The following is a 26,505-nucleotide window of genomic DNA, read 5'->3' as shown; positions in this document are numbered from 1 at the left end:
ATTACTTTATACAACTCACATTGATGTTGAATTTCGAATTTCTGTTTACGAGTTAACTACCGACGAAAAAGGTTTCATTTGACAAGACGAACAGTTTATTTGTAATGTAGGGTGTAATCTCCTTTGCAAGTTTTCTTGCATATACATATTTACACAAGACGCATTAATTAAAGATAAAATACATTACTAGAAAAATTAATTAAAGTTATTTTTTTTATTTATAAATAGTGTTGATTCGTGCAACCGTGACAAAATTATATTTTTAAGGTTTTGAGGTTCATCAGTTCTTCAAACAGTTTATCACTTATTTCGTTGGGGCCTCATAATCATGCCCCCAAATGAGGCGCTCCATAGGGGCAGAACATGGCAAACAGCTGTTGTATTTGAAAAATATTTTATTGTAGGATAATTATTATTTGTTAAGATTATTATGTTAAATAATTAAGTATTGCAATATTCCTATGTCAGCGGTATTGCCAGTAGATCGAGAGCAATCGGAATCCTTTAAAACCATTTAATAAGATTGACCTTCTGCCTTTTTTATTTAGGATAAGTTCTTTAACAATTTTTTTCCGTATTTGTATTGGTACGTGGTAAGAACGAACTCTAACTTTAATAACTTTAAACATGTAAGTTTTCTTAAATCACATCACTAACATCTCGCTGAGAACCATAAAATGTGTTTCATTCATTGCATTCTCCTTCAACGGAGGTATTTTTAATATTCTCATGGTTTCACAAAGACTTGTGTACGGCTAAAAGATCTTGAAATTTTAATAAGAGCTTTATTGAATAGCGCATGGAGAAGTTACAGACTTTCCAGAAGATTGTATACATATATATACAGCCTGTATGTAGTAGTGTGTACTGTGATCTGTTCTTTTACGAATATTGTACAAGATGTTGATGTTGATGTTTCATATCTGCCAGACGTTCCATGACGGCTCACAATATACCCATACGAGATCGTAGGTTACTTCCCAGAATAGTATAGTACATCGTGTGGAAACCAGCTTGCCTTAGACCTAAAAAGTTTCCTATTAGATTGGCAAATGATGACCATGAACCAGAAAAATAAATCTGGGTTCCAGACATAAAAAGGTTGTAGCGTCACTGGTTTAACTAATTCCACTAGCTCAGGCAAAAGGGTATCAAATAAAAGTCAATATAAATATTAAATATTCAACATTTATTAAATTTTTGTACATTTTGTATTTAACATACCCGTTACAAAATCGCGAAGTGCACAAAGCTTGACAACGTGTCAAAAATGTTTAATTCCCATAAAAATTATTTTACAAATATAATTATTCCATTTCATATATGTTAAAGGGCATATCAAAACGGTTCAGCAAAAACTTTTCAATTTAGAATTATAATAATCTCTGTTCAAACCTCCAATCCATTGGCAAGTATTACGTCTGATTAGGGAGCGTTCAAGTATTACGTAACGAATTTGGGGGGTCCTCTTGTAAAACATTACGATGCGGGGCGGGGATTGAATTACGCGTTATTATTAATATTATTTTCCACTTTCCAGTACTTTACACCACATTATGGTAGGTTTTAGGTAAGGATTCTGTTTTTGATAATCATTCTAGGTCGTAGTACCAGTAATACTTTCCCGTACCGTTTTATATATTTCGTTTCAATTTTATTGGTGTACCTAGTAACGACGAACACGCTCAGTACTACGTCAAACGAAAAATTCACTAACAATTATTGTTTGTTAAAATGTCAATATAATAACTGAGTAAAAATGTCTTTTATTTTGTAAAATTCTTATTGCTAAATATTAATCAAGAAAAATAAATTCTAGTACTCCTGTCCTGAGACTCATCAGGCACTAGCCTCTAAGGTTCATCCAAAACAAGTTTAGCTGTCAAAAATGTAGGGAATGTACGACGCGTAGCAATTACGTTATTTTGATGAAGCCGGGTTTTGTCTTATCAGAATCTCTAAATTCAATTCTTCATTGACATGAGTATTAAATTAATAAAAACAGTATTCAGTGTATTACTTCAAATTACACAAAAACTTAAAATATTGTATAAATTTTTCCTTGAAGTCAAAGTTTAAAATCTTCAAATCTTCAAGCGCTAAGTTTGACAGACGGGAGTCAAAGTAGGCGCCGTCTCGAAGCTTAACTAAAATCGTTATATCCGTTAAACAAATATTATACGTCCCTTTGAACTCAACTCAAAAAGTTTAAAATCTCTTGCGGGTGTATAATTGTCAAAAATTCACACAACCATTTAAAAAAAAATGTATATTGCATATAAAAATTAATGTATTTAAACCAAAAGGCCGCTTGCATTACTTAAAGTAGGGTGCAAAATATTATACAAAATTGGAAGTCTTAACTAAATGTACCAAGTTCTCAAAAATACGTTTAAAACGTGAACCGATTACCATTTGACGATGAGAATTCGTAAACACTTAATAACGGTATTATTTTTATACATCTATTTCGATAAAATCATAATCAATTACATTGCATAGTGCCACAGACTTTTATTGGTAATGGAAGTTTTCTAACGCGATCTCAAAATGGTGACATAAAATTTTACTATCTAATAAAAATCCTAATAATAGCAAGCAATGAAAATAAATGCATTGTACTTTTATTCCTTGCATTATTAATTAAAATGTTTTAATTATCGAACGGCTCTGATTGCTAGGTATTTGAAAAGATGTTATATTAATAGTACACGTAACAAAACCTATCATATTAGTTGATCCTATGTTTGAGTCACATATATTTAAGCCCAGAACTGTATTTTCTAGGTATATATTGCTTTATTAAGACATTTCAATAAATTATTAAGTTAGCCTGCATGACTTCCAATTACTCCCCTTATAATTGTTATTTTTATTTACTGGCAATACAACTATGTGGCTTTCTCGCGTGTAGTTTCCCAGCCTTTTACTTGAAACTGGCATAAAGTCAAAACTATTGCCATAATATAAAAAAAAACTATGTGGCACTGTAAGGCGTTTCACACTTGTCTAAATCTGTCAAATAACCTGTCACTGTCACAATTGTCATAATAAACTAAAGTCTGTCATTAAATAGTTTATAATGTTTTGGTTTTGGATCAAAATATCACTCTATAGTTATGTCATATATCAATTATAAATATAAAATAATTATTTTGTAAAGATAAAACTTGGTACATTTAATATATAATAAGTTTTCACTAAGCAGCCGGCGCCGTTGTTATTTTGTTCATAACCGTGGTGTACGCGAGCCCCAAAGCCCACGACACTTCGTGACCATTCACTTTCTTAAACAGCTGAAAATGTTAATAAGTTTAAATTAAATAAATATCAAAAAACAATATTAATGTTAATTAAAATTATTTATTTACGCACACTTGGAATGATAGTTTATTTTGGTATATTATAATTCTAGTAGTCACTGACCTCCTCTTAAATAGCTAAACCGATTTAAATGAATTTTTATTGTATGCGTTTGGACGGCGCGCTGGATGATTTAGATTCAAAAATCAGCCCGACGGATGGCGCTGCAGTCGGATCTAGGGCTATCTAGGTTATTTATCTATACATTAAATAAAGAGCTGGTATACCTAAATATTCTGGGCATGTGTTCGTAATTAAACTTCTAAGGGTTGGACAGATTTTGATGAAATTTTTTGTGTGTTTAAGGGGAATCGAGAATGATTTACATTATTAGATTTTTTTAGTATGTAATATGTGTGTACAGGAAAACATCTGTCGGATATAAAATATGATAGATATTTAAAAATAATTAAAGCTTGTAATTAGGGATAAGAACAATGTAATATTATAAAAATGAAGACAAATTTTGATATCGATGCAGAGTTTTTGAGTTTAATCGTTTTATATAAAACCTATTTTCTCCGATAGGACATATTATTATCTGATTTTACGTATTTAAAGAAAACACTTCTTTACCGGATTGAAGCTATGTATTATAATATAAACTTATAATTATTTCACATAATTTTAAATTTCTTTCCAACGTTTCGCGTGCTTTACAGCTTACAGTTTATAATAATACATAGCTTCAATCCGGTAAAAAAGTGTTTCCTTTAAATGTGTAAAAGCTATGTTAACAAATGACAATACTTTGATTTTACGTTTATTAACGATATAAGCGAAAAAGTTAAAAATCGGATACTTCACTAACTGATATCAGAAATTAGATACAAAACAGACCTAAATTTAGAATTTTTCGTAATGTTAACCCTTAATCTAGAAACACTCACCGAAATAGGTTCCTCATCGCGGATCTTATAGGCATCATGCAATAAGGCGACCATATACACCAGGTCGATGCAGGCCCATGGCTGTTCCACGTTGGACGCGGAGCACGCTCTTCTCGCCGCCGAACGGTACGCACTCACTGACACTTGCCCACCCGTCATTACGTCTACGTAAAATATTAATTTCATATTATTATTTGCAACAATAATAATATTTATCAGGCTTCACAGATTAGTAAAACATTATCTCTGTGGTCACACCAAAAACAATAGAAAACAGACTTCGTGAAGTTTGACATAAACATGTAAAATTGGCTTATCCTCGACCCGGCTTAGTCAAGACTGTCTTACAATACGAAATCGCCATTTTTTTATACAAACTAGCTACTAGGCAAACAGGCAGGTAACATTCAGTTATGAGACTTGGTGGTAAGATTCACGTACGTCAAAAACGATTTTGACATACAGGAGTATGTCAAATATATATAGTTCGGGATTCTCGTTTCATTAAATTTGACGTATGTCTGACGTGTAAGTGTAAGTCATAGGGACTGCTGGGACGCCATTTGGCCTAAAGAAGCGTTTTATTCTTGAAATTTTAAAAGTTAATAAAGGTTCTATTGTTATTAATTTATTCGTGATAATAATAAATTTTAATAAAAAAATGTGAGCGTGTACTAGTGTACACACGAAAGAGGTGAAAATTCTTTGAGCTTATTTTTCGAAAAAATTATCTGCTATATGCAAATTCACAGAAATTGGTAAATAAAGTTAAATTAGATAAAGTATAACAAAAGGCTTTTATTATCATATACATGAACACAAATAATACAATTATTTCATTTTACCTTATTAACACTATGATTATTACATAATTTCATTAATTGTAAAGAAATTATTATTAATTATTATATTTTGTTATTAATGGCTTCGAAAATCTTCGAATCAACCGTGGTAGGGACAAGAAAGATATGGCGCATAACTGAAAAATGTGACGCGTAACCGGAAAATGTGACGCGTAACGAAAAATGTGACGCCGCCAACGCCGATAAAGAGACTACATTAAACACTACAAAAAACCAGTTCGCCATGGATTAATCCTTGTATACAAAAGGACTTAAGAATATATTTCGAGAAAAAGTATTACCTATGAGTCCAGCATCGGCGGCCACGTCATAGAAATAACTCATGGCTGCGACGCTTCCACTTGGAGCACGACGCGGGACCCAGTCCAGTGTCCGCTCCACATATCGTGTGACAGCCGCGTGACATCGCTTGTACACCGCTTCACGCTTCATGCCTTCGGGCCGGGGGGCGCCACTAAGACATACTTTCATGTCAATGACAGCACAGAATATATAAATAAATATAATAATAAATAATAAGAATAATAAAAAAGTGTCCATGATAAAAAGTAGAAAACAGTACCAACACATGAAAATACAAACACAGCCATTACACGTACATAGAAAAATATTTTTTTTTATATAAAATAAAAACGGTCAGGAGGCTCACCTGATGTTGAGTGATACCGCCACCCATGGACACTCTCAATTCCAGAGGGCTCGCTAGTGCGTTGCCGGCCTTTTAAGAATTTTCTGCAGCTTAAGGAACAGAAAGTCCCAAGTTCGATTCCCAACAAAACCTACATGATACTTTATGACCTAATGATTTTTCATTTCAAAAGGTAAACACAAATATTACATACCTAATAATATACTGTTTGTTAGCATACGTCCATTTCTCTTTTTGTACGATAGGGTCAACGCACACTGAGACAAACTCATTCGTGTCATTATCGCCTGCCTCCTGTTTAAATACCCCATGTCTAGCCGCCAGAAGACCCAAGTTCAAGTAACTGAAAAAAATTGATAATATTGTGTTGGACATAATTACAAAAGTTAATTTAAATTTATAAATAAATAAAGGTTTTGACTGAAAAGTACTCGTTCCGTCAAGATAGGTAATTCTTTTTTGTTTTACGATTACGATCTAGCCTAACTGAAGACTAATAAGGATATTTAACATAAGAAAGCGTCCAATAACACAAGTGCAAAACTACAAAACATAATAATAATAAACAAATTATTCATGACAAGTACAATGTGACGGCGTCCATGCGTCGGGTTGTCTCTCTCCCTAAAATATGGTGAGGGGGCCGATGGCTGGCCATGCGTGATACTCGTGAACGGGTGCTACTTGTGATGACTGGTCGTACTTGAATTCGTGTATGCGGTGATGTTAGTTCTTTCGACTATGTATTTGTGTGTTGTTCTCACGAGAATGTATGTGCGGGCTCCTATTTCACCATGCCTCATGCTGATGTCATGTTGAACATGATGTAATGGGTGCAGCTCCTTACAAACGTTGTGTAATACAAAAAAACTTGGCGATTAAAAGCGCAGCGGAGAGTTTATTGCCAGTTCTTCTTTTCCGTTCTACGCCCTCGATTTGAGAACTGGCAGTAAATGTACAATTAGAAGCATTTAATGTATATTTCTTTTTTATTGACGTTCATTTGTGTTACCTATATGAATAAATGATTTTTGACTTTGACTTTCCCCTCTAGGGACTAGGACTTGTCTCAGGACTTTGTCCCAACACTAGGGAGTCCCTGTGTCCCCGGGTGACTGGATAACAATTAGTGAGTGATACATGGTGGTTAAAGTTTTTTGAGGTAAAGAAGATATTGGTGACCTCGACCATATTTTCTTTTCTTGTTCCCAATATGACCGCACCTCGTTTCTGTATTCCTTACAACTGTATTACTACATGTTCAGTTTCCGACTAAAATCTACTGCCTTTTGCTTTATCCTTTATTGTATTATAATGTATCTTCTTTCATAATAAATCATAATATTAAGATGTAATATGTTTATGTACATATTTTGTTTTTAACTAGCTTATCCCTTTGTTTCCTTTTGATGTCTTTGTTTATTTTTTCTCGCGTTTAGTTTCGCAACCTTTAACTTGAAACTGGAATTAAGTTAAAACTATTGCCATAACATTCTCAAAAAAAGTTTTTAGAATGTTTAGTGTCAAACTAATCAAAACTATTATATATCTGAGAAATATATATATATATATATCTAAATTTTCCAATCTATGTAGACAATGAAAAGTACAATAAAAAATGGACACATAAATCAGGACAACTTCAGTTAGATCAGTTATATATTTAAAAAATACCGTAAAAATTATATTTAAGGAGAAACAAACACACATAAATACCTGTGAGTATATAAGGTGATGTTATCCCCAGCTGGTACCACGAACTGATCAGCTGCCGGATACAGTTTTGTATCTTCATCACTCAGTTGGAAGGTTATCTGAGTCGAACCGCCACCAAGGTCCAAAGCAGCCATAGTCTCTCCTCCTATCAGATCTGTAAAATTTCACATCGAAATAAAAATCATCTTCAACTCTTTTGAAATTGGTTAAAATATAGAATCCCTATCCCATCAAAATATAGATGCAGTAAATAGGTTATAAGGCAGCTACCGCAGCCTATACCCATGTTAGCGGGTGCGTTGTGGACCTTTTAGGGAGGAGTATGCGTGTAGGAACCAAGTCTGTAAATTTTACTAAAGCTTTTTTAGTTTTTTAAACTTCGCCATGAACACCAACTTTGCATACAACTAAATCTCTCATACGTTATAGAATGAAAAGATTAAGCATCCCCCTGACAGAGGAACCGTTCAATACTCTTAAACAGTTCAAGGTCGTCCCAAGGAAGTCTTCCCATAGCAGACGATTTCACAGCTTGCTATATCGCCAAAGGAAATGCCTGGAGGAGCAGAGCCTGTGTCCTTGGACATGCCGAAAGTATTTATCTATCAAAGAAGCCGTTCAAGTACGTAAGGAGATTTACTGCAATTTATCCCTTCCGACCCCTTCTCTTGTCAGCAAAAGTAATCAAAGCTCTCATAGTACATAAACTTTTTTTTGTAGGAATCCTCGAAAATACATGCCGTTTTCAAGCTTAGACAATGTGTGTAATATGTGTAATAATTACTGTTGACATAATCACCGAATGAGAAAATCAACGACCACACCCCCTATAGTGCTTATGTAACACTTGGACGGCCCCAAAGTATTTTTGCTGTATTTGACTTACTATGTAATAAGTTAACGGTGTACCAAATGAAGATTCCTTCATCGGATCCGTCCATTATTTCAACACTGTTCGGTCCCACATCATAGCCGAGTCTGAAATACATTAAATAATATTCATATTAAACTTTTTTTTATAATACTAATAATCGTTTTTATACCAAGATAGTGGTACAGTCAATCGATCAATTACAAATATCCGCACAATCAGCCATATGTAAATAGGCATGCAAATGCCATATCAATTTTTACAATGAACATAAAATAATGTCAAAGTTAAGTTATTTACAATCGGTGTCAAATCTATGGTCCAAATACTCGCCTACGCTATAAAGGCACTTTGCCTTTAAAAGAATGACACGGCAGTAATCTATAACTTCTAGAAAGTTGATTAAACTGTTTTATAGCCATGGCGTAACAATTTCTTGTTTACATATTGGTGGAGCATGCAGGGATCCACAGCCGTGATACCGAGCCTCTTAACCCTGAGGTTCTTTGGAAACATTGACATGTGTCAGAAGGCTGATCTTATGACTTTTAGATGATTTTTATATAATAGGGCCATAAAGCTGCATGGACACTCGTGTAAGTGCGTTGGGGCCTTTAAGAGAGGAGTATCTTTGACACTAGAATTAAGTTCTACAGCTCCCCAGTTATTTTACTTTGACTTAAAGTTGACGTTTTTATGGCAACATTAATATCTATTTCGCTTTCCGACAGAAAGACTTGTATCCATGACATACAATAAATTAAAAAAATATATAAATACTTGGCTATTGCATCGGCGACTTCTTGTACAAGTTGCTTGGCTTTATCAGCTGGTAGGAGCCTCAAACCGGCCGTAGCCCGAACTATAACGGGCGTAGAGCGACGCTTGTCTACCGGGGTGAGAAATTCCGCCTTTTTTATCAATTGGACTATCGTATTGGCACCCTGAAATGTAAAATTTATTTAGGATGTTATCTTTAATACACCTTAGCCTAATGCAAATTTACAAATACTTAAAATAATGTTTTTATAATTTTTGAATCGGTGGTTTCTCTCTTCGTTATTATGATTTGCCTATAAATTAACGTATTAATGTATCATGAGCTGAGCGTTGGCAATACTTTTGAAATAAAATACAATATTCAAGTACAAATATAGTATGTCAATTGGATTGTCATTGGTTCCTAATTTGTTTATAGCAATTGTAGACCACTAAAAAAAATCTGTGTCGCAACGACACACGCACGTTAAAAGTCAAGGGCTTTAATCTACTAAATGGTAAGGGTGATTGTGAAAGGTTTTTGTCATTAATTTAATTAATTAGTTTCTCTAGAATAAAGTGTTCTTAAAATTGTAATTACATAAGATTGAATAATTGCAACAGCTCTTTTTAAGATTAAAAGTAAAATTTGTACTACTAGTAAGAAAAATAAAAAATAATTTCTTATTGAATTTCCAGTTCTTTTAAGTAATGTAAGTAATAAATAACGGTTGCCACTGACATTTGACATTTAAGACCAAGTGACACGTGCGAATTTTTTAATTTATCAGAGACATCTACAATCTGTGGCGACAATCACTATGTAGACGTCATATTTGTCGTGTCTACGGACGGCGGTATCACTTAACATCAGATGAGACTCATTCCCGTTTGCCCTATCTATATATATAAAAATGAATCCCTATTTCCCTTGGTCACGCACATCACGCGTCAACGGCTGGACCGATTGCGCTAAACCTTTTTTGTTGTTTGTTATAGTGAGAATGCTCTTATGAAAGAAATAAATAAGAAAATTGCGCGGCAAATTAGAAAATCAAAGAAAACTTTTGTTACCATAGCATTTTTTTTCATTTCATTCAAACTTTTTTCATTTAACCGTTTTGACAGAATACGTGCTGCAATATCGCCAAAGAGGATGTAAGAAAAATGAATATCGTTTTAAATAAATGCTTGGATCTGAGTTATTATATTAATAAAATACATATAAAATAATTACAGTCGCTAATTGTTTGTGGCATCTTGAAAATCTTAAGTTATATGTCACCTGTTCTCGTGTCGGAATACCAACAAAACTATTTATTTACGCGCCAGAAAAACAAACAAAGAATGTTAAATAATAAACACTTTGTTTCTGAAATATTTTTTAGTTATTATACCAATTCGAAATTAATATTCATAGTTCAGACAGGACAACGTCTGTCGGGTCCGCTAGTTCTATAAAAAGAAATACTCGATAAGACACGTGTTCTAGAACGTCGGTCTAGTTTCAAGTGCTATCATACCATTCTTTATGACGTTAGACATATTTGTCAGAACTCAAGAAGAGATTGTGACTTGACATACGATTTTAATATGGAGCTAAGTGTTACTAACTACCGAGTATGAAAGAGACAAATGGAAATCCTTCCTTTACTGAAAAATATCTAACAGAATATCCCCTTCTATGAATAGATGTTGTCAATCAAATATATGTAATACCTTTTTAGGGTCGTCGACATAAGAAGAAAGTCCCGGCTTGCTTTCTTCGAAATATTCATCTACTAGATCTAGGCTGGTTTGACCAAATACTGAAACAGAGGAAATACGTTTCTGTATTTATAGACACTGTAGTAAATAAGCAATACAACAATATATGACTTGGACTGTTCCCTATGAATTTACTTGAGTCTCCAAGGAATCAGAGTTCGTCTATGAGCGCCTCTGAACCCTGAGATCGTGCGTTCGAATCACACACCACTTTTTTTGTGTGTAATGCTAATACTACAATACAATACTGTCCCGACCAAGCACGACATTTTATGGAAATGCATATAAAATGATATCAGAATAATATACAGACGTCTGTCAATAATTAGGTAAACTGTCAATGTCAAGTGTCATTTTGTTCATTTTCACTATTCTATAAATAATCGTGATTCTATTTCATGTATTGCTCTGGTAAGATTTGAATTTGAGTATGGTTAATTTTATTCGTAACAACCATATACATCTTTCGGGTAAATATGGAAAGTAACAATCTTTCTTATATTATTCATATTGGGGTTTCAAATGAGAAAGATAATTGAGCACATTTTTAAATATGTACCTGTGAATGGCACCCTGAACTTATAAGCTAGAACCCTGGACCCTGAAGATCCAGCGTCAATGATGACAGCGTGGTGGGTGACGCTCTCATAACCGAGACTCTTCGCGATGCCATCGAACCACTGTGTCTGGCCCGCGAAAAGACCTGAAATTAGTATTCATTTGTTAAATTCAAAACCGAATTCTATCGCAAAAGTATGATCTATTTCGGACTGAGTCTTTACAGCTTGCCTCCCGAGATACGGGACATAGTAGTAGTAGAACCGTTTCGAATACGCTGAGTAACATGGAACGAGTCGATAACACAAAAAATTCTTCTATTGTTTTTTCAATAACTCGTACACGTTAAGTGCAATACACGAACTATATGTTCGATACAATTTGGACATATAGTATAGCCTTTTCAAAAGTAGTCCATACGTATATTATGCATAACGCATTTATATTACCCAAAAAACAATTAATGTTTTTTTTATTATCATTCTAAAAAGTGCAAAAACTATATAGTTCATGTATATTGCTTATTAATAATGACACGAATTTTATCGAAAACAAGATCAACTTCCACGAAATGTGATACATACTAGTAAAAGTAACATTGAATAAACCATGAATGACACATACGTTTACTGGAATCAAATCATTCATGAATCACTTTCATGGGTTTCATGTGTGTTGTACTCCAACAGTTACTAAAAATCTTTGGATTTTTGACAAATGTACGCACGTGCACGTGAGGAAACCGGCGCAATACGTGTCAGTCACAGACCTCATACAGAAGCACGAAAATATAATATTGAAGCAGTGAGAGTTATAGGAAGCAAAGAAACTTGGCTGGAACGCAAATGTTAAGAGTTTAAAATCAATTCAATTAACAATAATATAATAGACAGTCCATAATTTTAAAATAATACTCTGTATGTAAACAGGATACATTTTGATATGAAACTTCCCGTTTAATGTATTGTTTAATGCCATTAACCAATATTGATTTTCTATTCTGTTTGTTAACTATTGTTAACGGTTTCATTTTAATACCAAAGTTCCAAAACATCGTGAAACCAATTTAGCCAAAAACACTGCGCTACAGCCGAGAACCTCTTTGGTCTAAGATTTTGGTATCTGTATCGTGATTTGTTTTTTTCTAATAGGCATGTAGGTGATCTGTGCCAGAGACGCTGTAATTCTGTTGTTAGCAGTTACATTTTAATGGTCACCTTTGGGTTCCTACCAAAGTTCTGTCACATTGTGAAAACAGTTTACCCAAATATACTGAGCTACAATCTCATTTTTTTTTTTCTAATAGGCAAGTAGGTCTGTACCTGACACAGTCTTTTTCTGCTCCTATAGTTTAGACTTACTCAAAGTTAATACCTAAATCACAATGCGAACTTTAAATGTAAGCTATATTGTAATTTAAAGAAATGACAAGGCTACAATTCAAGGAACTTCTGTTTTTTCTTTTTAATATACTTAGCGCGATGGTAATAATTGTATATATCATATCAGCCAACTAGCTTAATCAGCCGTTCAATTAACAGCCTAGCCGTTTAACTAGCGGCCTGAAAGATGTTCAGCCAGTTGATCAAACAGCTAGGCAAATGACTTGGATCGATGACGTTTCATTACTTGCCTAGCCTGTTGACAGTTAATTTAAATTTAATTCCACTTTCTGCCACTCTCATACTCGAAATGAAACTCTTCTAACTGTCAATATGGCGTCGGCAAACCACAACTATGATGGTGTTGTCCAAAGTTTCATGTGACAATAGTAATGTGAATTTTACTTAAGCAATTTAATTTTAAAATAAATATTGTTTATGTTATATGTTTAATCTTTTTTATTTAAGCCAAATAATGACTGTATCGTAAGAATAGCCGAAGCATTAGCCGGCCAGTGTATTATATGTTCTAACAAACTAGGCTGAATATCTTTCATACCGCTAGTTAAACAGCGCTATTTAATTAAAAGGCTAGGCTAATTAATCTAGTTGGCTGCGACATATATATACAAGGTGACTACAATCGAAAATACAGTTGCTTGGTTAGTTTAGATACGTTTCTTCTTTACAGAGTTTTCCAGGCAATGTGGAGAAAACGACTTTTTTAACATCTTGGTCATATGCAGAGCCTTTAGAAATTACATTGGTCCTGAACTATTTAGTAATAGGCCAGCGACACATACCGAAAGCTTCAATGCATCTTCGTCGTCATAAATCTTTTGGATTACCCAATCGTAAGTTACATACAATGATGGCGCAGTACTTTTTTATTTCTGTAAAGATTTTTGGGCTCGTCTATATAATCTAACGGAACGACAAGGGAACAGACACAAAGAAAAATTTTCACAACGCAAATACTTATGATAACCGACATAAGAAATATTTCACTGTAAATAAAATTTACCAAAATTGAAAATAATCTGTATAAATAAGCGATATTGTGAGCTACTCGATTGAGAGGAAGTTTCATGGATCTGTTTAGCGCTTCGCTTTCTTAAGTTCTCATCTATTTGTAACATGTTCATAAATAAAATAAATTTACCTGGTATTAACAAAGTCAGTGTACGCACTACTGTGGCATTTGCCATTTTTTTCACATCACACGTCCAGTCACCCTGCCAATATCAATAACAACTGAACCCGTGTATGCCGATAAAACAAACTTTTAAATATAACAATCTTGTTACATACGTCATAACGCCGATTCAATTTAGTTAAGGCACGTAGAAACAATTTCAAATAATTTTATTTAACAAAATTTCTTGTGTTAATCAGAAATTATGGTTACATAACAATATTCTTTTTAATAAAAAATTCTGTGATGGCTTCGGTATTGCAATATCTTGGAGTCTTACAAAACCGAATTTTTTGAGCCTACAGAATGAATATGAACTATGCCAAATTTAGAGATCTGGAGACCCCAAATTATTTTCAAAAGTACTTAAATAGATAATTTTGCAAGTATTCCAATAACTAGTTTTTTGTCAAACCGAGTATAGATTCATTGGTAGAGGCCCCGGTTGCCTTCCACTAATTCTAGAGTTATACATGAAACAGAGGAGGAATTGTGTACCCTAAGTCATAACTAATTACAGGAATGTAAAATAATTTCAATTTTTATTCAAGCGCACCTGCACTGCAACATAAATTTAAAACTATCAGGGCATTATTAAAAAAATTGCAAACAAAATGCACTTAGTATGTAAATCACTTTTTGACCTAAAAACTTCAAACCTACCAAGGCTTTTGTAAGTTACATGCTCTAGTTAAGGAAACTGTGTCATCTATATAAGGAAAATTACACTTAAAGTAATAATGAACAGCCTTAGCTAAGATAAGCTTATCCTTAATGTATAGATTTAGATTGGATTATTTATAGTATGATAATATTTTGCTTCAGTTATAGTATTATAATAAAATAGTTTCAAGATAACATATAATACTTTTTTATCAGTCAATAATCAGTTTGACTAGCCTTAAGATAAAATGGTTATGAAATATATTGTTCTGAAAAAAATCAATATCCTATTTAGTTGATTGTAAACTCTCATAAAAGTTGTATGTGCATATTACATGGTGAGGTGATATACATCCTATATATATTATTTACACTACTCAAATCAACAACTTCACTATGATATCAAATAGAAGGTAAGTGTTATATTACCAAGTCTACATCGTATATTACAGTAGCTTTATAAGGATGCAAAAAATTTGGCAAGTGTAGAGATAAATGAGTCCTATTCAGTTTATCATATGTATGATCTTAACATTAGATTTTTTTTTACAACACCAATGTATTTTGCTTAATATATATTGAAATAATATTTTGATTGTATGGTGCATTGTTATCTGTACTTATGATGAATTTAATTTCATAAATTTACATCTGTAAATAAGTAAAATATAATTTATGGAAATAGACTTACCCAATAAATATGTGCCGCATAGTCCTAAAGCTATCAAAAAAATGAAGACCTTTTTGAATCTCCGTGGCTGCTTCAGGCTTCTTCTTACATTGATATGTGAGTTTGAGGTATCATCTTTTAACTAAAAAAATAATATATAGTGTCTATAAAATCATTTTTATTTCAGTCTTGGCAGCACATTGCAGAAGTCTTTATAGACACTAAATGACAACAGTTATAGAAAAACATATTGTCGTGGAAAACTCGTGTTAAACAATACTGATACTTTCAAAATAGGAATAACATTAAACTGTATGTAACCTAGCAGTGCTATGGGTTATTACAACGATTAATACAATAATTTATGTAGCAAATATATACCTCTAAATATCTGTACGTACTGAATTTTCCCATAATGGGTAAACATCACAACCTGTACGCTTAAAACCAAGGTATTATATAAATATAATCATATTATAAAATAGCTAGACTACATTTAAATACTGTTTATTAATACTCTAAGTGAACTACTAATAAAGTTTTATCGTAAGTTTTGAATAATAAAGATATATCAAGATTAAAATAAATTCTTAATTCTTGAATTGGTATATGTAAAATGTCATTTGTCATTTGGCAATTGGCATTCACTAAAGTCCAATTTTTTTTTTCCTTTCTTGGCCTGTAGGGTTTGTGCGTCAGTCATGCAAACAAGTGTGTTATTACGTTTATTTTATTGGCTTGGAAATTGGATCGGAATTTGGAAAAGGATGAGATAAATTAGGTATATAATAAGTACATAAATCATTTTATATTGTTATGAAAAATGAAACTGGCTAAAATTCTATATACATAAATATTTGTATTAGATAGAAGGATAGAGATTGAAGTAGGAAAAGGAATTTCAATGGACAAAAGCGAGGAAAAGTCTAATATTTGTAAGGGGCTTAAGACAAAATCTCGTGGCATATTTCGTCATTGATGTTACAAGCTAAAATAATTGGAGATAATAAAACGCAACTTTATGTCAAGTACCATTTTCGGGTTAGATAAAAACTTGTTAATCTGATAGTTTTCTTATAATTGTAGTTTCATTCCTTTATTTTCATATATAACATTTCAGTGAGTACTCTGTTGTGTAATTTCAAGTAGTTTATTGATACTGACAGCTGACTTTTAATATTACTGTCAAGGTCAAAAAACCTAGATAAGTCGGAAGTGAACAAAGTATTAGCAAAATAATATGTTTAATATTTTTTAAATTACTGAAGGGAGCTCAGAATTGTGATATTATTAAAGAATTACAATATCAATTATACTAATCCATATGACTTGTACTTTGTTGATTAAAAAGTTTACCTTAATATCCAACAAATTCCATTGTGGGCAATTTAAGTTCATCAGAGAAGTTAAGGGGTAAGTTACAGATTCATTTGGCAAAATTAAATTTGAGTTAATTCATTTGAGAACCTTTTTAATTAATTTTATTGTGACTCAAATAATTTTACCGTTAGCAACTTCCTCTTGAAGTCTTGAGTTTTAACTTATCTCTCTGTTTTCATACATTGTTTACACTTTAATACAGTAACGAACACCTACCTTTCTTTGTCGTATCTCACTCATTATAATAATTACACAGTACTTATTAAGAATAAAATTAACTTTTAAGATATATATATATATATCTTTGTCACTTGGTATTGCGTAATATTTCTAATAACGAATAGGTATCGTGTGGAGCAAGGCCGCGCGCGTTTTGAGACACCGGCACCGCGACTCGTCGAAGTCAATCGTGTAGTAATCTTTATCGTGATGTATATTATGATGTACATAAAATAATGAACATTAATGTTACAATGACCTTCATTACTTCATTATTGTAATTAGTGGCGAAAATTATTTATAATGGCATTTAAAATTACCTGATAATAATTATTGCCCTATCAGTTTAGTTAGACAAATAATGCGTTCTAACTGACTTTTATCTGTTTCTTAAACGGTATAAATTAATATTACTTGTTTTTTTACAACCCTATTATAATTTAGAAGGTATAGGCCTAAACATTGAGATGCCAAGTCATAAAACCATTTGCAAGCAAATTTCCTATACCCATGTCTTCTATTCGTACGATACATGTTCGTATGTCGAATTCGTGTTTCCTATAGTATCAATACGAATTACACTAAAAAACCAAAAGCCAATATACGAAACATCAATAATAATAACGTAGCATGAATAATAAATGATGCATTTAAAAAAGTTTCAAATTTAACAGATGTATCTGATGTCAAATAATTTGTCAAATTTATTCTCCTAATAAACGAAAGACAAAATTATTTGAGACCTCACTTTTTATTCACTTAAGTAGACAGCCACGGTAAAGAGTTAATGGCACTAAATTGCAGACATGCCGTGAATCGACCTTGTAACGTAAAGTTTTTTACTCTTTATAATTATTTCTTCGTTCTCATTCTAAAACACATCCATAAAAAAGCAGTCTGGTTGGTAACTCGGAAAATACGATTTAATACGCTTTGTCGAACAGGTGACAATGTTCCTTTTTGCTTTCATAGAAACTTAGTATTAATTTTTAATAGTTTCTAGTGCAAAATGCAAGTAAGTAACGTTCCTCTCTATAAAAAAAATTTTGTGCGCTACAACAGTTTTAAGTCTGAGCCTCAGACTTCTGTATCAGTTTCATTATCATTGCCTGACACAGGCCGTCGACTTTTTGTATCTACGCCAAGCCGATTTTCTCCACCATTCGAGAGAGTGATAAATTCGCACATAGAAAAAATATCCAGTTAGTTCCAACGGTTTAAGCCTTTGTAACATTTGTGTAAGCTGTTATATAGTTGCAACTAGCTTAATCAACCGTTCAATCAATAGCCTAGCCTCTTAAATAAACAGCGCTGTTTAACTAGGGCCGTAAAGATATTCAGCCAGTTGATCTAAAAGATAGGCAAATGACTTGTATCAATGACGTTTCATTACTTGCCTAGCCTGTCGACTGTTAATTTATATATAGTTCCATTTTCTGCCATTCTCAAATTCGAAACGAAACTCTTCAAACTGTCAATATGGCGTCGTCAAATCTCAACTTTGATGGTGTTTTCCAAAGGGTTAAGCATTAGCCAGTTTATTAAACGTAACAAACGCTACGGCTGAATATCATTTAAGCCTCTAGTTAAAGGGTGCTGCTTAGTTAAAAGGCTAGGCTGTTAATTGAAAGGCTAATTAAGCAAGTTGCCCGCGACATATACATATATTTTAATTATATTCTTTATATTTCTTTCTCCCAATTTTATATATGGTATATACGTACAAATATAGTCGAATATAAAGTACTCACGTCATCCGACAGCTGTATGTGGTCAATGATGGATAGTTTCCTGAAATTATTTATTTATGCATAACTATACAGCGATATTTGTTACATTTTACCGTAACAAGATGTTACCTACAATTGAAAAATACTATTTTTACACAGATAAAATAACCAAAAGAGAAACAGAAATGTTGCTCTTACATTTAACTTAAGTAAAAACAAATGCGTTGCTCCTGTACATAGTAAGTAATGTATAGGTAACACTGACCCAAAATCCATTATATTCGTTAGATATTTAAAGATACGTCTTCTAATTGCAATAATGGTTTAAATACTAATCAGCAAGATGTTCTAGATTGGTATGTCTACATTGTAAGATCAAATATATTCAGTACTTAATAATTGTATTATCATGTCATGTTACTTCAGCATGAATCATTAAACAACGGTTAAGTTACCTTCAGTTCGAAAATAATTTATAATAATTTCCTCGATATTAAGACTCTTACAGAATTTTCGTCTTTTTTTAATTCCCTATGTTCAAAATCCGCATAATTTTTCACCTCTCATCCGAATTCTTCGCGAAACAGAATAAACACTACTTATCTGGATTGGGTTAGCTGGAATGAAAAATAGACCGTCATTCCAGTCAACTGGACTGGATTAATCAATGGAATGGTACATTCCAGTGCAGGTTCACATTATTCCAGTAGCATTCCAGCCTAGCGCTAGGCTGGAATGCTGGACTGGAATGCTACTGGGACCGGGCATTAGCTTGATATATTAGGTTGTGAGCGGGGCAATTTCAAAAAAAATCGTTATTAAGCGCCTATCTGGTACGTAATCAGCGTTGTTAAGCAAAAATTACTAGTAAAGCTAAATTGAAGTGATTTGAATTATTTTTTGTTATATTTTCACCATAATTGACACGTTTTTTAGAATAGATAGATCGTAACTTATACTATAGAAACAACGTTATATATGCTGTGGTGTACTTTAAATAAATCAATGGATACTGTATAGTTTAATCATGAATTTTACATTTACATTAAAAAAACTTGACGTTTCGAGTGCTTTTCAACAATCGTGATGACTGAATCGTGAAGACGTTCGAAGAGTTGAAAACTCGTGTATATTGCGTGCTCCAACGGCTTATGGGGGATGGGACAACGTACATTCTGTGTCAGCGCGGTGCTTTGGTGGAGGCTGTATTACGGTGGTATATATAAAACAATCACTTTGCTCAAATTATACTATCTATTTAGACTTAACTAATGCATCTAGGTTGACATGACAAGACAATATAATGATTCACTATCATGGTGATACTGTGTGTCTAAAATAGTACGTTAAATTCCTAAGACGTACAGTTTGTATGGAGGAATTTATTGTAATTATAAAGAAGATAAGCGAGAAGTGGAGGCCTTCACACCGTCAGAGGTCCTGTACTAATATTAAATACGAGAATAACATAAAAATAATGTAATCCTTATAGTCAAAGCGACAACATAAAAAATGTTATTTATTAGAATTTAGAAATATAATTTAATGAAAAAAAGAATATGATGCGAATTGATGACATACAATGCGTGGGATTCATTATATATATATCAATTGTACAAGTCTATGCCCCTACATATGACGCACCGGACGAGGACGTCAATACCTTTTATGAGAATATCGAAGCAGCACAAAAACTAGCCCATGGAAAAATTATCGTTATGGGAGATTTTAACTCCAAAATTGGTCAGGGACAAAATATCGAGCCCTCAATCATGGGTCCCTATTGCTATGGAACCAGAAATTCCAGAGGCGACCTACTGCTGCAATATGCGCAAGCAAATAGATACACCATCATAAACATAATATTTAAAAAGAAAACTAAGAACCTATGGACTTGGATGTCTCCAGGCCAACGACATAAAAATCAAATAGATTATATTCTGAGCAACGTCCCTAAGTGCTTCTCAAACTTGGAAATCATAAATAATAAAATCTTCCAAAGCGACCACAGATTATTGAGAGGCACTCTCCTACTGAGTAAAGCCAAAAAAAGTCGAGCTTGTTTCAAAACACCTAGAACAGATTTTACGCTTGACGTAAATCAGCAGGAATACCTCACAGCTTTAAAACTAAAAATCCAACAAATCGAATGGAAACACGAAGATAACGTAGACTCATTCTACGTAAAGATTTAAACGGCTATAAAACTAAGTTTGGCAAGCGTGACTATAAAGAAAACAAAACCAGAAATTATTTCGGATGAAACAAAACAACATATTAAAAAACGTTTTACACTGCAATCAAAACCATCCAAGACCAAAGAAGAAAAGACAGAACTGACCGCTTTATATAAGCTTACAAATAAAATGATAAAATACGACTATAAAAAATACAGAACGGATATAATCGAAAGGAACTTAATTAATACCGGGAGTCAAAAGAAAGCCTTCAAGGAACTTAGCAAGGAAACAAAATGGATTCATAATTTAAAATCCCAGAGATACTCAGACAAACTTAAATCGCGAAATGACATAATAAATATAGCATCAGACTTTTATCGTGACCTCTATCAGGACAATCTGGATGGAGCGCTAGGCTACTTGAAACATGACTTACAACAAACTGCACCAGTGTCACCCTTCGATTCCAATGAAATTCTAACCAATATAAATAAGCTGAAGAATGACAGAAGTCCAGGTCCGGACAGTATCTCAAATGAAGCCTTACTAATTGGAAAAAATATCCTTATAAGCTTGATAACCACATTATTCAACAAGATATTGGAAAAGCAAGAAATTCCCAAAATTTGGGGTGAATCCCATATTAGTTGTATAAAAAAGGTGACTCTTCAGACATTGGCAATTACCGCCCTATCAGTCTTCTACCAAATTTGTACAAACTGTTCGCAATATGCCTAGAAAAAAGAATTGCTATATTTATAGAAAAGCACCTACCTATAGAGCAAGCTGGATTTCGGGCAGGATATTCAACGACTGATCATATACACACGGTAGATCTTATAGTAGAAAAGCATCAATGGTTTAACCAGCCCCTATATCTAGCATTTGACTGTATCTCACATGAAAGTATTTGGCAGGCGCTTTCATATCAAGGCATACCAGCCATATACATCAACATTATTAAAGACATATATAAGAAGAGTACCAGTAAAGTAAAATTAGACAGACTTGGACCAAAATTTCGTATCAGAAGAGGAGTAAAACAAGGAGATCCCTTATCACCCAAGATAGCCGTCCTTCAAAATATTATGAAAGAACTGCGATGGTAAAGGAAAGGAATACAAATAGACTCGATATATTTGAGCAACCTACGTTTTGCAGACGATATAGTTTTGTTTTCAGGAACGCCAAATCAATTACAAGAAATGATAGAAGACCTAAATACTGCCAGCAAAAAAATAGGACTACAAATAAATACTTCGAAAACAAAAGTTGCAACAAATAACAACATTTACCCGATTATGCTTAACGGAACAGACATCGAGTATGTAGACAGGTATACTTATCTTGGTAAACAAGTTTCATTTAAGAAACAAAGACATGACAAAGAACTGGAGCGTCGCGTCACCACAACTTGGAAGAAGTTTTGGAGCTTAAAAGAAATCCTCAAAGCTAAGCTCCCAATTAAGTTAAAGAAAAAGGTAGTGGATTCTTGCCTGTTGCCCTGCCTTACATATGGAGCACAAACTTGGATTTTCAAAAACAAAACAAAAGCCAAAATACGTTCGTGCCAACGTGCGATAGAAAGGAGTATTCTCGGAATAAAATTACGCGACAAACATAGAAGTGAAAATATTCGCAGAAAAAACAATATTATTGATGCTGAGCAATATGCCCTTAAACTTAAATGGAGATGGGCAGGCCACGTAGCCCGTTGTACAGACGACAGATGGTCTAGAACAGTAACAGAATGGACGGGTCCGAAAGGAAACAGAAAGAAAGGAAGGCCAATGGAGCGATGGGCCGACGGGATCGAGAGGGTAGCTGGCAGAGATTGGATGACGATGGCGAAAAAAAAAGTAGGGTGGAAAAAGTTGGAGGAGGCCTTCTCCCGGACAGGGGCCGCATCTTAGTAAAACTATAATTTTTCTTTTTATTTCAATCAAATGTATGTCAAAGATGTGGAATAAAGTCTTATTATTATTCACCATCACCAAATAAGAAATAAGTTATTGAGGAATTTAAAAAAGAACTTAAATTTCGTAGAGCTTCCTTATTAAAAGCAGCGGTTGCCTAGTAACGAGAGCGTGTGACTCACATCCGTGAGGTCGTTAGGCCTAACACCGGCTTGTACACCAATGGACTTCCTAGATGATGGATATTACACTCGCACATTGCGAGGAAAGCGACTTGCCTTAGACTCAAATTACAACGGCGAGTGTATGTCATGAAACAGATACAGAAATTTGAGACCCAGACCGAGACAGAGAGTTTTGGCGCCACTGATTTTTCCTGATAAGGTGTTAGTTTTCTGAACTCTCTAATATATTAAATGCTATATATTAACGCTTAATAATTACGTTATATCCTGTTTGTAATCGTGACGGTGCAAATAAATAAACGTGACGAAACATGGTTTATTATCTAATTGAAAATAGTACAACTATATAAATCTTATCATAACGGTTTTTTATAAATAGATATCTAATTATACAAAACATTTATTATAGAATAGTATAATATAAATAATAACAATTTTATTTAGCAGACAATCATAGATGCGGTTTTTTGTGATAGTTACAATATTATCTTAAATATTATATTAGTAGGTTAGTTAGGTATTTTAAGTCAAAAATTAATACACACCAAACCAAATATACACGGTATCTTTACCGTGTAAGCAGATGCATTACAAAGACCCGAGTTAGGGCAATCCAGCCTTCTCGCAATTACAACCCTCATGATATTGGTGCTACCACGCACGCGTCTCACCAGTCATACAGATCGCTTGCGCATTGTAGCATAAAAACAGTCCACACCCAAACATCGTAGACGCATTGGAATAGCAAGATAGTCCTATATTTATGCATAGAACCTCTCTGCTATCATGTTTCTAAAATTTAAGCAGAGGTAATATTGCGACTCTCATCCCTGAGGTCGTAGGTTCGAACTCCGGCTGTGCAACAATGGTTTTTCTGTGAAGAAAAACATCGTGTGGATGGAATTATGCCCAATTATATGCCAGTTACAGAAGGCTGATAACCTACTTGTTAATTAAAAGACTAAGGCCTATACCTGTAGGTGGCAATACTGTTTTTTATTTGGACTTTTAAAGATATAATTATATTCTACTTGATTTCAGAAAATGCAAGATTTGCTAGAAAAACTCTCAGTTTACGGCGTAGGGAAACGGAAACTTGATGATGTTTTATTCGTGAACGAGTTTCCGCCTAAGGTTCTCGGAGTTTATGATGTGGATGAGGAAGAGCTATGCCATGAAATGTAAGTAATCAGTATCCATCATATCATTCCAATTCCAAACCAAACCCATCTGTCTATCTTCACAGTGTTGAATATTGTGTGAAAGGGTCAAATGAGTACTTTAGTTAAAACAGTGTGATAAGTAAATCTCTTAGTTAGAACCAAAACAATGAATGACCAATCATATGGCGCTCCTGGTTCCTGCTAAGAACAAAGTTACAAACGACAACTCATTATTGGGTGACCAGCGTGTATATTGTATACTTCAGATTAAAATTATGAAAAAATAATAAATACAATCGCTTATGAATTCTATATATAAACGTAATATTAATTTTCTTATGTAACGTAATAATTGATTTCACTTAACTATTCAATGTAAAAATTGCTATAAGGATCAGGTAATACTCCAATAAATTGAGAATCATCTAATATTTGTATTTTTATATACCATTTCACCCGCCTTTATTGAGGCGTACACAAAAAAATTTACGGACGAAAAATTAGACTTTAATTAGATAGATATAGATAAATGACTAAGTTTTTTATGCAATTTCACCTTAAATATGGATGATCAGTGATAATATTGTTACGAAGACGGGTTGACTGTTAATTTTTTTTGACTGTCAGTTTCGAGTGCGATTCCGAGAGATAACATTGAAGTGATAAAGTTCGAATAATGAGTGAGAAGAGAGTGTGTGAAGTGCGCGTATTTGAAGTTTCTAGTGATCGCTTTTCGTGTGTGGTAGTGTATTTTTGCGCGTAATATGCGGCTTTTTAGTGTAAACAAATTCTTGATTGATTTATTTGAATATAAACCCTTGAAAATATCTATGGTGATTTTTATCCGGCCCCTAGCTCGTTACAATATATAAATAAGTTTTATATAGTGTGGGAAATTATTTATAGTATATATAATATTGACTTTAGTATCGCTGACAGATTTAAGCCATTTGATAATTCGTTTATAAATGTTTATTGTATTTGAATCCATAAAAGGTTACTGAACTCTATCGAAATAGTTATTTCATCTTTAAAATTTATTTTTTAGAATAACGTCAACATGCTCAATACCAGGATGTAAATACACAACGGACTCCTTGTTGGATTTCGAGAATCATTACAACTCAAGACATAGGTACTCATGCTGTGAATGTAAGAAGATACTGCCTTCGCCACACTTGCTCGATCTTCATTTACAAGAAACTCACGACTCGTTCTTTGCTGTCAGTGCTTTAAGAAAGCCATCGGTAAGTCAGAAAATTTTTATCATTGATGTCGTATGCGACGAAAAATATTTTATAAACAATATTCCGATAGGGTAAGTGTTTAGGGTAAATAATTATAATATTAAAAATAGCGATATCGATTCTGACATTTTTGTATGCAAGTGTGATTTAGTTCTCTCGTTATCCGTAGCACTGATATCGCAATCTTTAAACCGTGGGATACAAACAACCAAAATATTGGCTCGCTATTTACTAAGTAAGACTTGGCGCGAACTATGACTCTCATGTGTCAAAATCTATTACATACTTGACGTAGGGGTAAGACGTACAGGAAGTTTATTAATCGCACCATCAATAATCTTTTCTATAAAAAATGTTTATTATTTCTTTTCAACTGTGACTACATAGAAAAAACTAGTTGAGTAGAGGATTTTTGTGTTAATATTGACTTAAAGACAATTTCACATGAATCCAGTTGTTTATTGTCAGTTTTAAAACATACATTGTTTTAGTTTCATTTCATCAAAACAATAAAATTAAACTTTTTAAAATACTAAGTTGGCAATATGTGCTTCGCATAACTGGACATTTATTTATTAAACTTAATTATTATTTTGGAAACAAATATATTTATGTCACTCAGGGAAATGTACTATTCTAATATTAAAAAAAATGTTTAAATCCCTTCTGGATAGGTTATTCATTAATGATACAAATGTTTCCTATTTATAAGATTTTATGCAGTTTTTAACAATTTCTTGCAGTATTGCTGTTATATAGAAGAATGTAAAGAGAAGTTTTTATCACCAGATGAAAGAATGGATCATTGTGTAAAAATTCACAAAATACCTAAAGACTTCAGATTCGATCAAAAGCCAAAGAAAAATAAAAATAAATCTGATGCAATGGATGTGGATAGTGAGAAGAAATTCATGTTTTGCAATAACAAGAGCAAAAGTTTTAAGTACTCAGGCAAAAAGTTTACAAATGACACAAAGGCAACTAGTTCAGTTGACATTGATATGGTTGTGAGTAGTTTGAGAGAAAATTTACCACAATAAAACATTATTTCTGAGATTTTTTACTGAAATTCATCAGCTTTGTGAAGAAAGTATTTTTTTTTACGCTGAAATTATATAACTTCCTTATTATTTCCAGCA

At 33.1% G+C, this 26,505-nt stretch overlaps 2 protein-coding genes across 8 annotated transcripts; one reads left to right on the top strand and one right to left on the bottom strand.

Annotated features, from left to right (window-relative positions):
* Positions 1 to 1,168: 1,168 nt before the first annotated feature.
* LOC123709860 (ectonucleoside triphosphate diphosphohydrolase 5) lies at positions 1,169 to 18,986 on the bottom strand. 5 transcript variants are annotated; one of them, XM_045661442.1, is made up of 12 exons: positions 18,941 to 18,986; positions 18,697 to 18,736; positions 15,368 to 15,488; positions 11,438 to 11,581; positions 10,831 to 10,919; positions 9,133 to 9,296; positions 8,368 to 8,459; positions 7,482 to 7,635; positions 5,959 to 6,108; positions 5,398 to 5,570; positions 4,254 to 4,417; positions 1,169 to 3,296 (listed from the first exon to the last, which is right to left on the bottom strand). In XM_045661442.1, exons 1-12 carry the CDS (start codon positions 18,949 to 18,951, stop codon positions 3,201 to 3,203), a joined length of 1,398 nt encoding a protein of 465 aa, XP_045517398.1. In that variant the 5' UTR covers positions 18,952 to 18,986; the 3' UTR covers positions 1,169 to 3,200. The 5 variants fall into 5 exon arrangements, with proteins under 5 accessions (XP_045517398.1, XP_045517399.1, XP_045517401.1 ...); XM_045661443.1 differs by lacking the exon at positions 18,941 to 18,986 and adding an exon at positions 18,874 to 18,890; XM_045661445.1 differs by lacking the exons at positions 18,697 to 18,736; positions 18,941 to 18,986 and adding an exon at positions 16,943 to 17,123.
* On the top strand, positions 14,959 to 26,422 carry LOC123709862 (zinc finger protein 511). Of its 3 annotated transcripts, none has more exons than XM_045661449.1 (4): positions 14,959 to 15,089; positions 23,998 to 24,137; positions 25,168 to 25,366; positions 26,110 to 26,422. In XM_045661449.1, the coding sequence occupies exons 2-4, from the start codon at positions 24,001 to 24,003 to the stop codon at positions 26,404 to 26,406; spliced, it is 633 nt and encodes a 210-aa protein (XP_045517405.1). In that variant the 5' UTR covers positions 14,959 to 15,089; positions 23,998 to 24,000; the 3' UTR covers positions 26,407 to 26,422. The 3 variants fall into 3 exon arrangements, with proteins under 3 accessions (XP_045517405.1, XP_045517406.1, XP_045517404.1); XM_045661450.1 differs by lacking the exon at positions 14,959 to 15,089 and adding an exon at positions 16,059 to 16,127; XM_045661448.1 differs by lacking the exon at positions 14,959 to 15,089 and adding an exon at positions 16,544 to 16,759.
* Positions 26,423 to 26,505: the final 83 nt, after the last annotated feature.

Source organism: Pieris brassicae, chromosome 5 (assembly GCF_905147105.1).
Source record: "Pieris brassicae chromosome 5, ilPieBrab1.1, whole genome shotgun sequence".
In the NCBI taxonomy this organism is placed as follows: Eukaryota; Metazoa; Arthropoda; class Insecta; order Lepidoptera; family Pieridae; genus Pieris; species Pieris brassicae.
This window is presented reverse-complemented; position numbering and strand designations above follow the sequence as displayed.

Coding starts and splice junctions, on each gene's coding strand:
- LOC123709862 (XM_045661449.1), top strand. CDS start 24,001: ATGCAAGATTTGCTAGAAAAACTCTCAGTTTACGGCGTAGGGAAACGG. Junction 24,138..25,167: donor GAAGAGCTATGCCATGAAAT/GTAAGTAATCAG, acceptor TTTATTTTTTAG/AATAACGTCAACATGCTCAA. Junction 25,367..26,109: donor GTGCTTTAAGAAAGCCATCG/GTAAGTCAGAAA, acceptor AATTTCTTGCAG/TATTGCTGTTATATAGAAGA.
- LOC123709860 (XM_045661442.1), bottom strand. Junction 6,109..7,481: donor ATCACCTTATATACTCACAG/GTATTTATGTGT, acceptor AATTTTTTTCAG/TTACTTGAACTTGGGTCTTC. Junction 5,571..5,958: donor AACAAACAGTATATTATTAG/GTATGTAATATT, acceptor AGTATGTCTTAG/TGGCGCCCCCCGGCCCGAAG.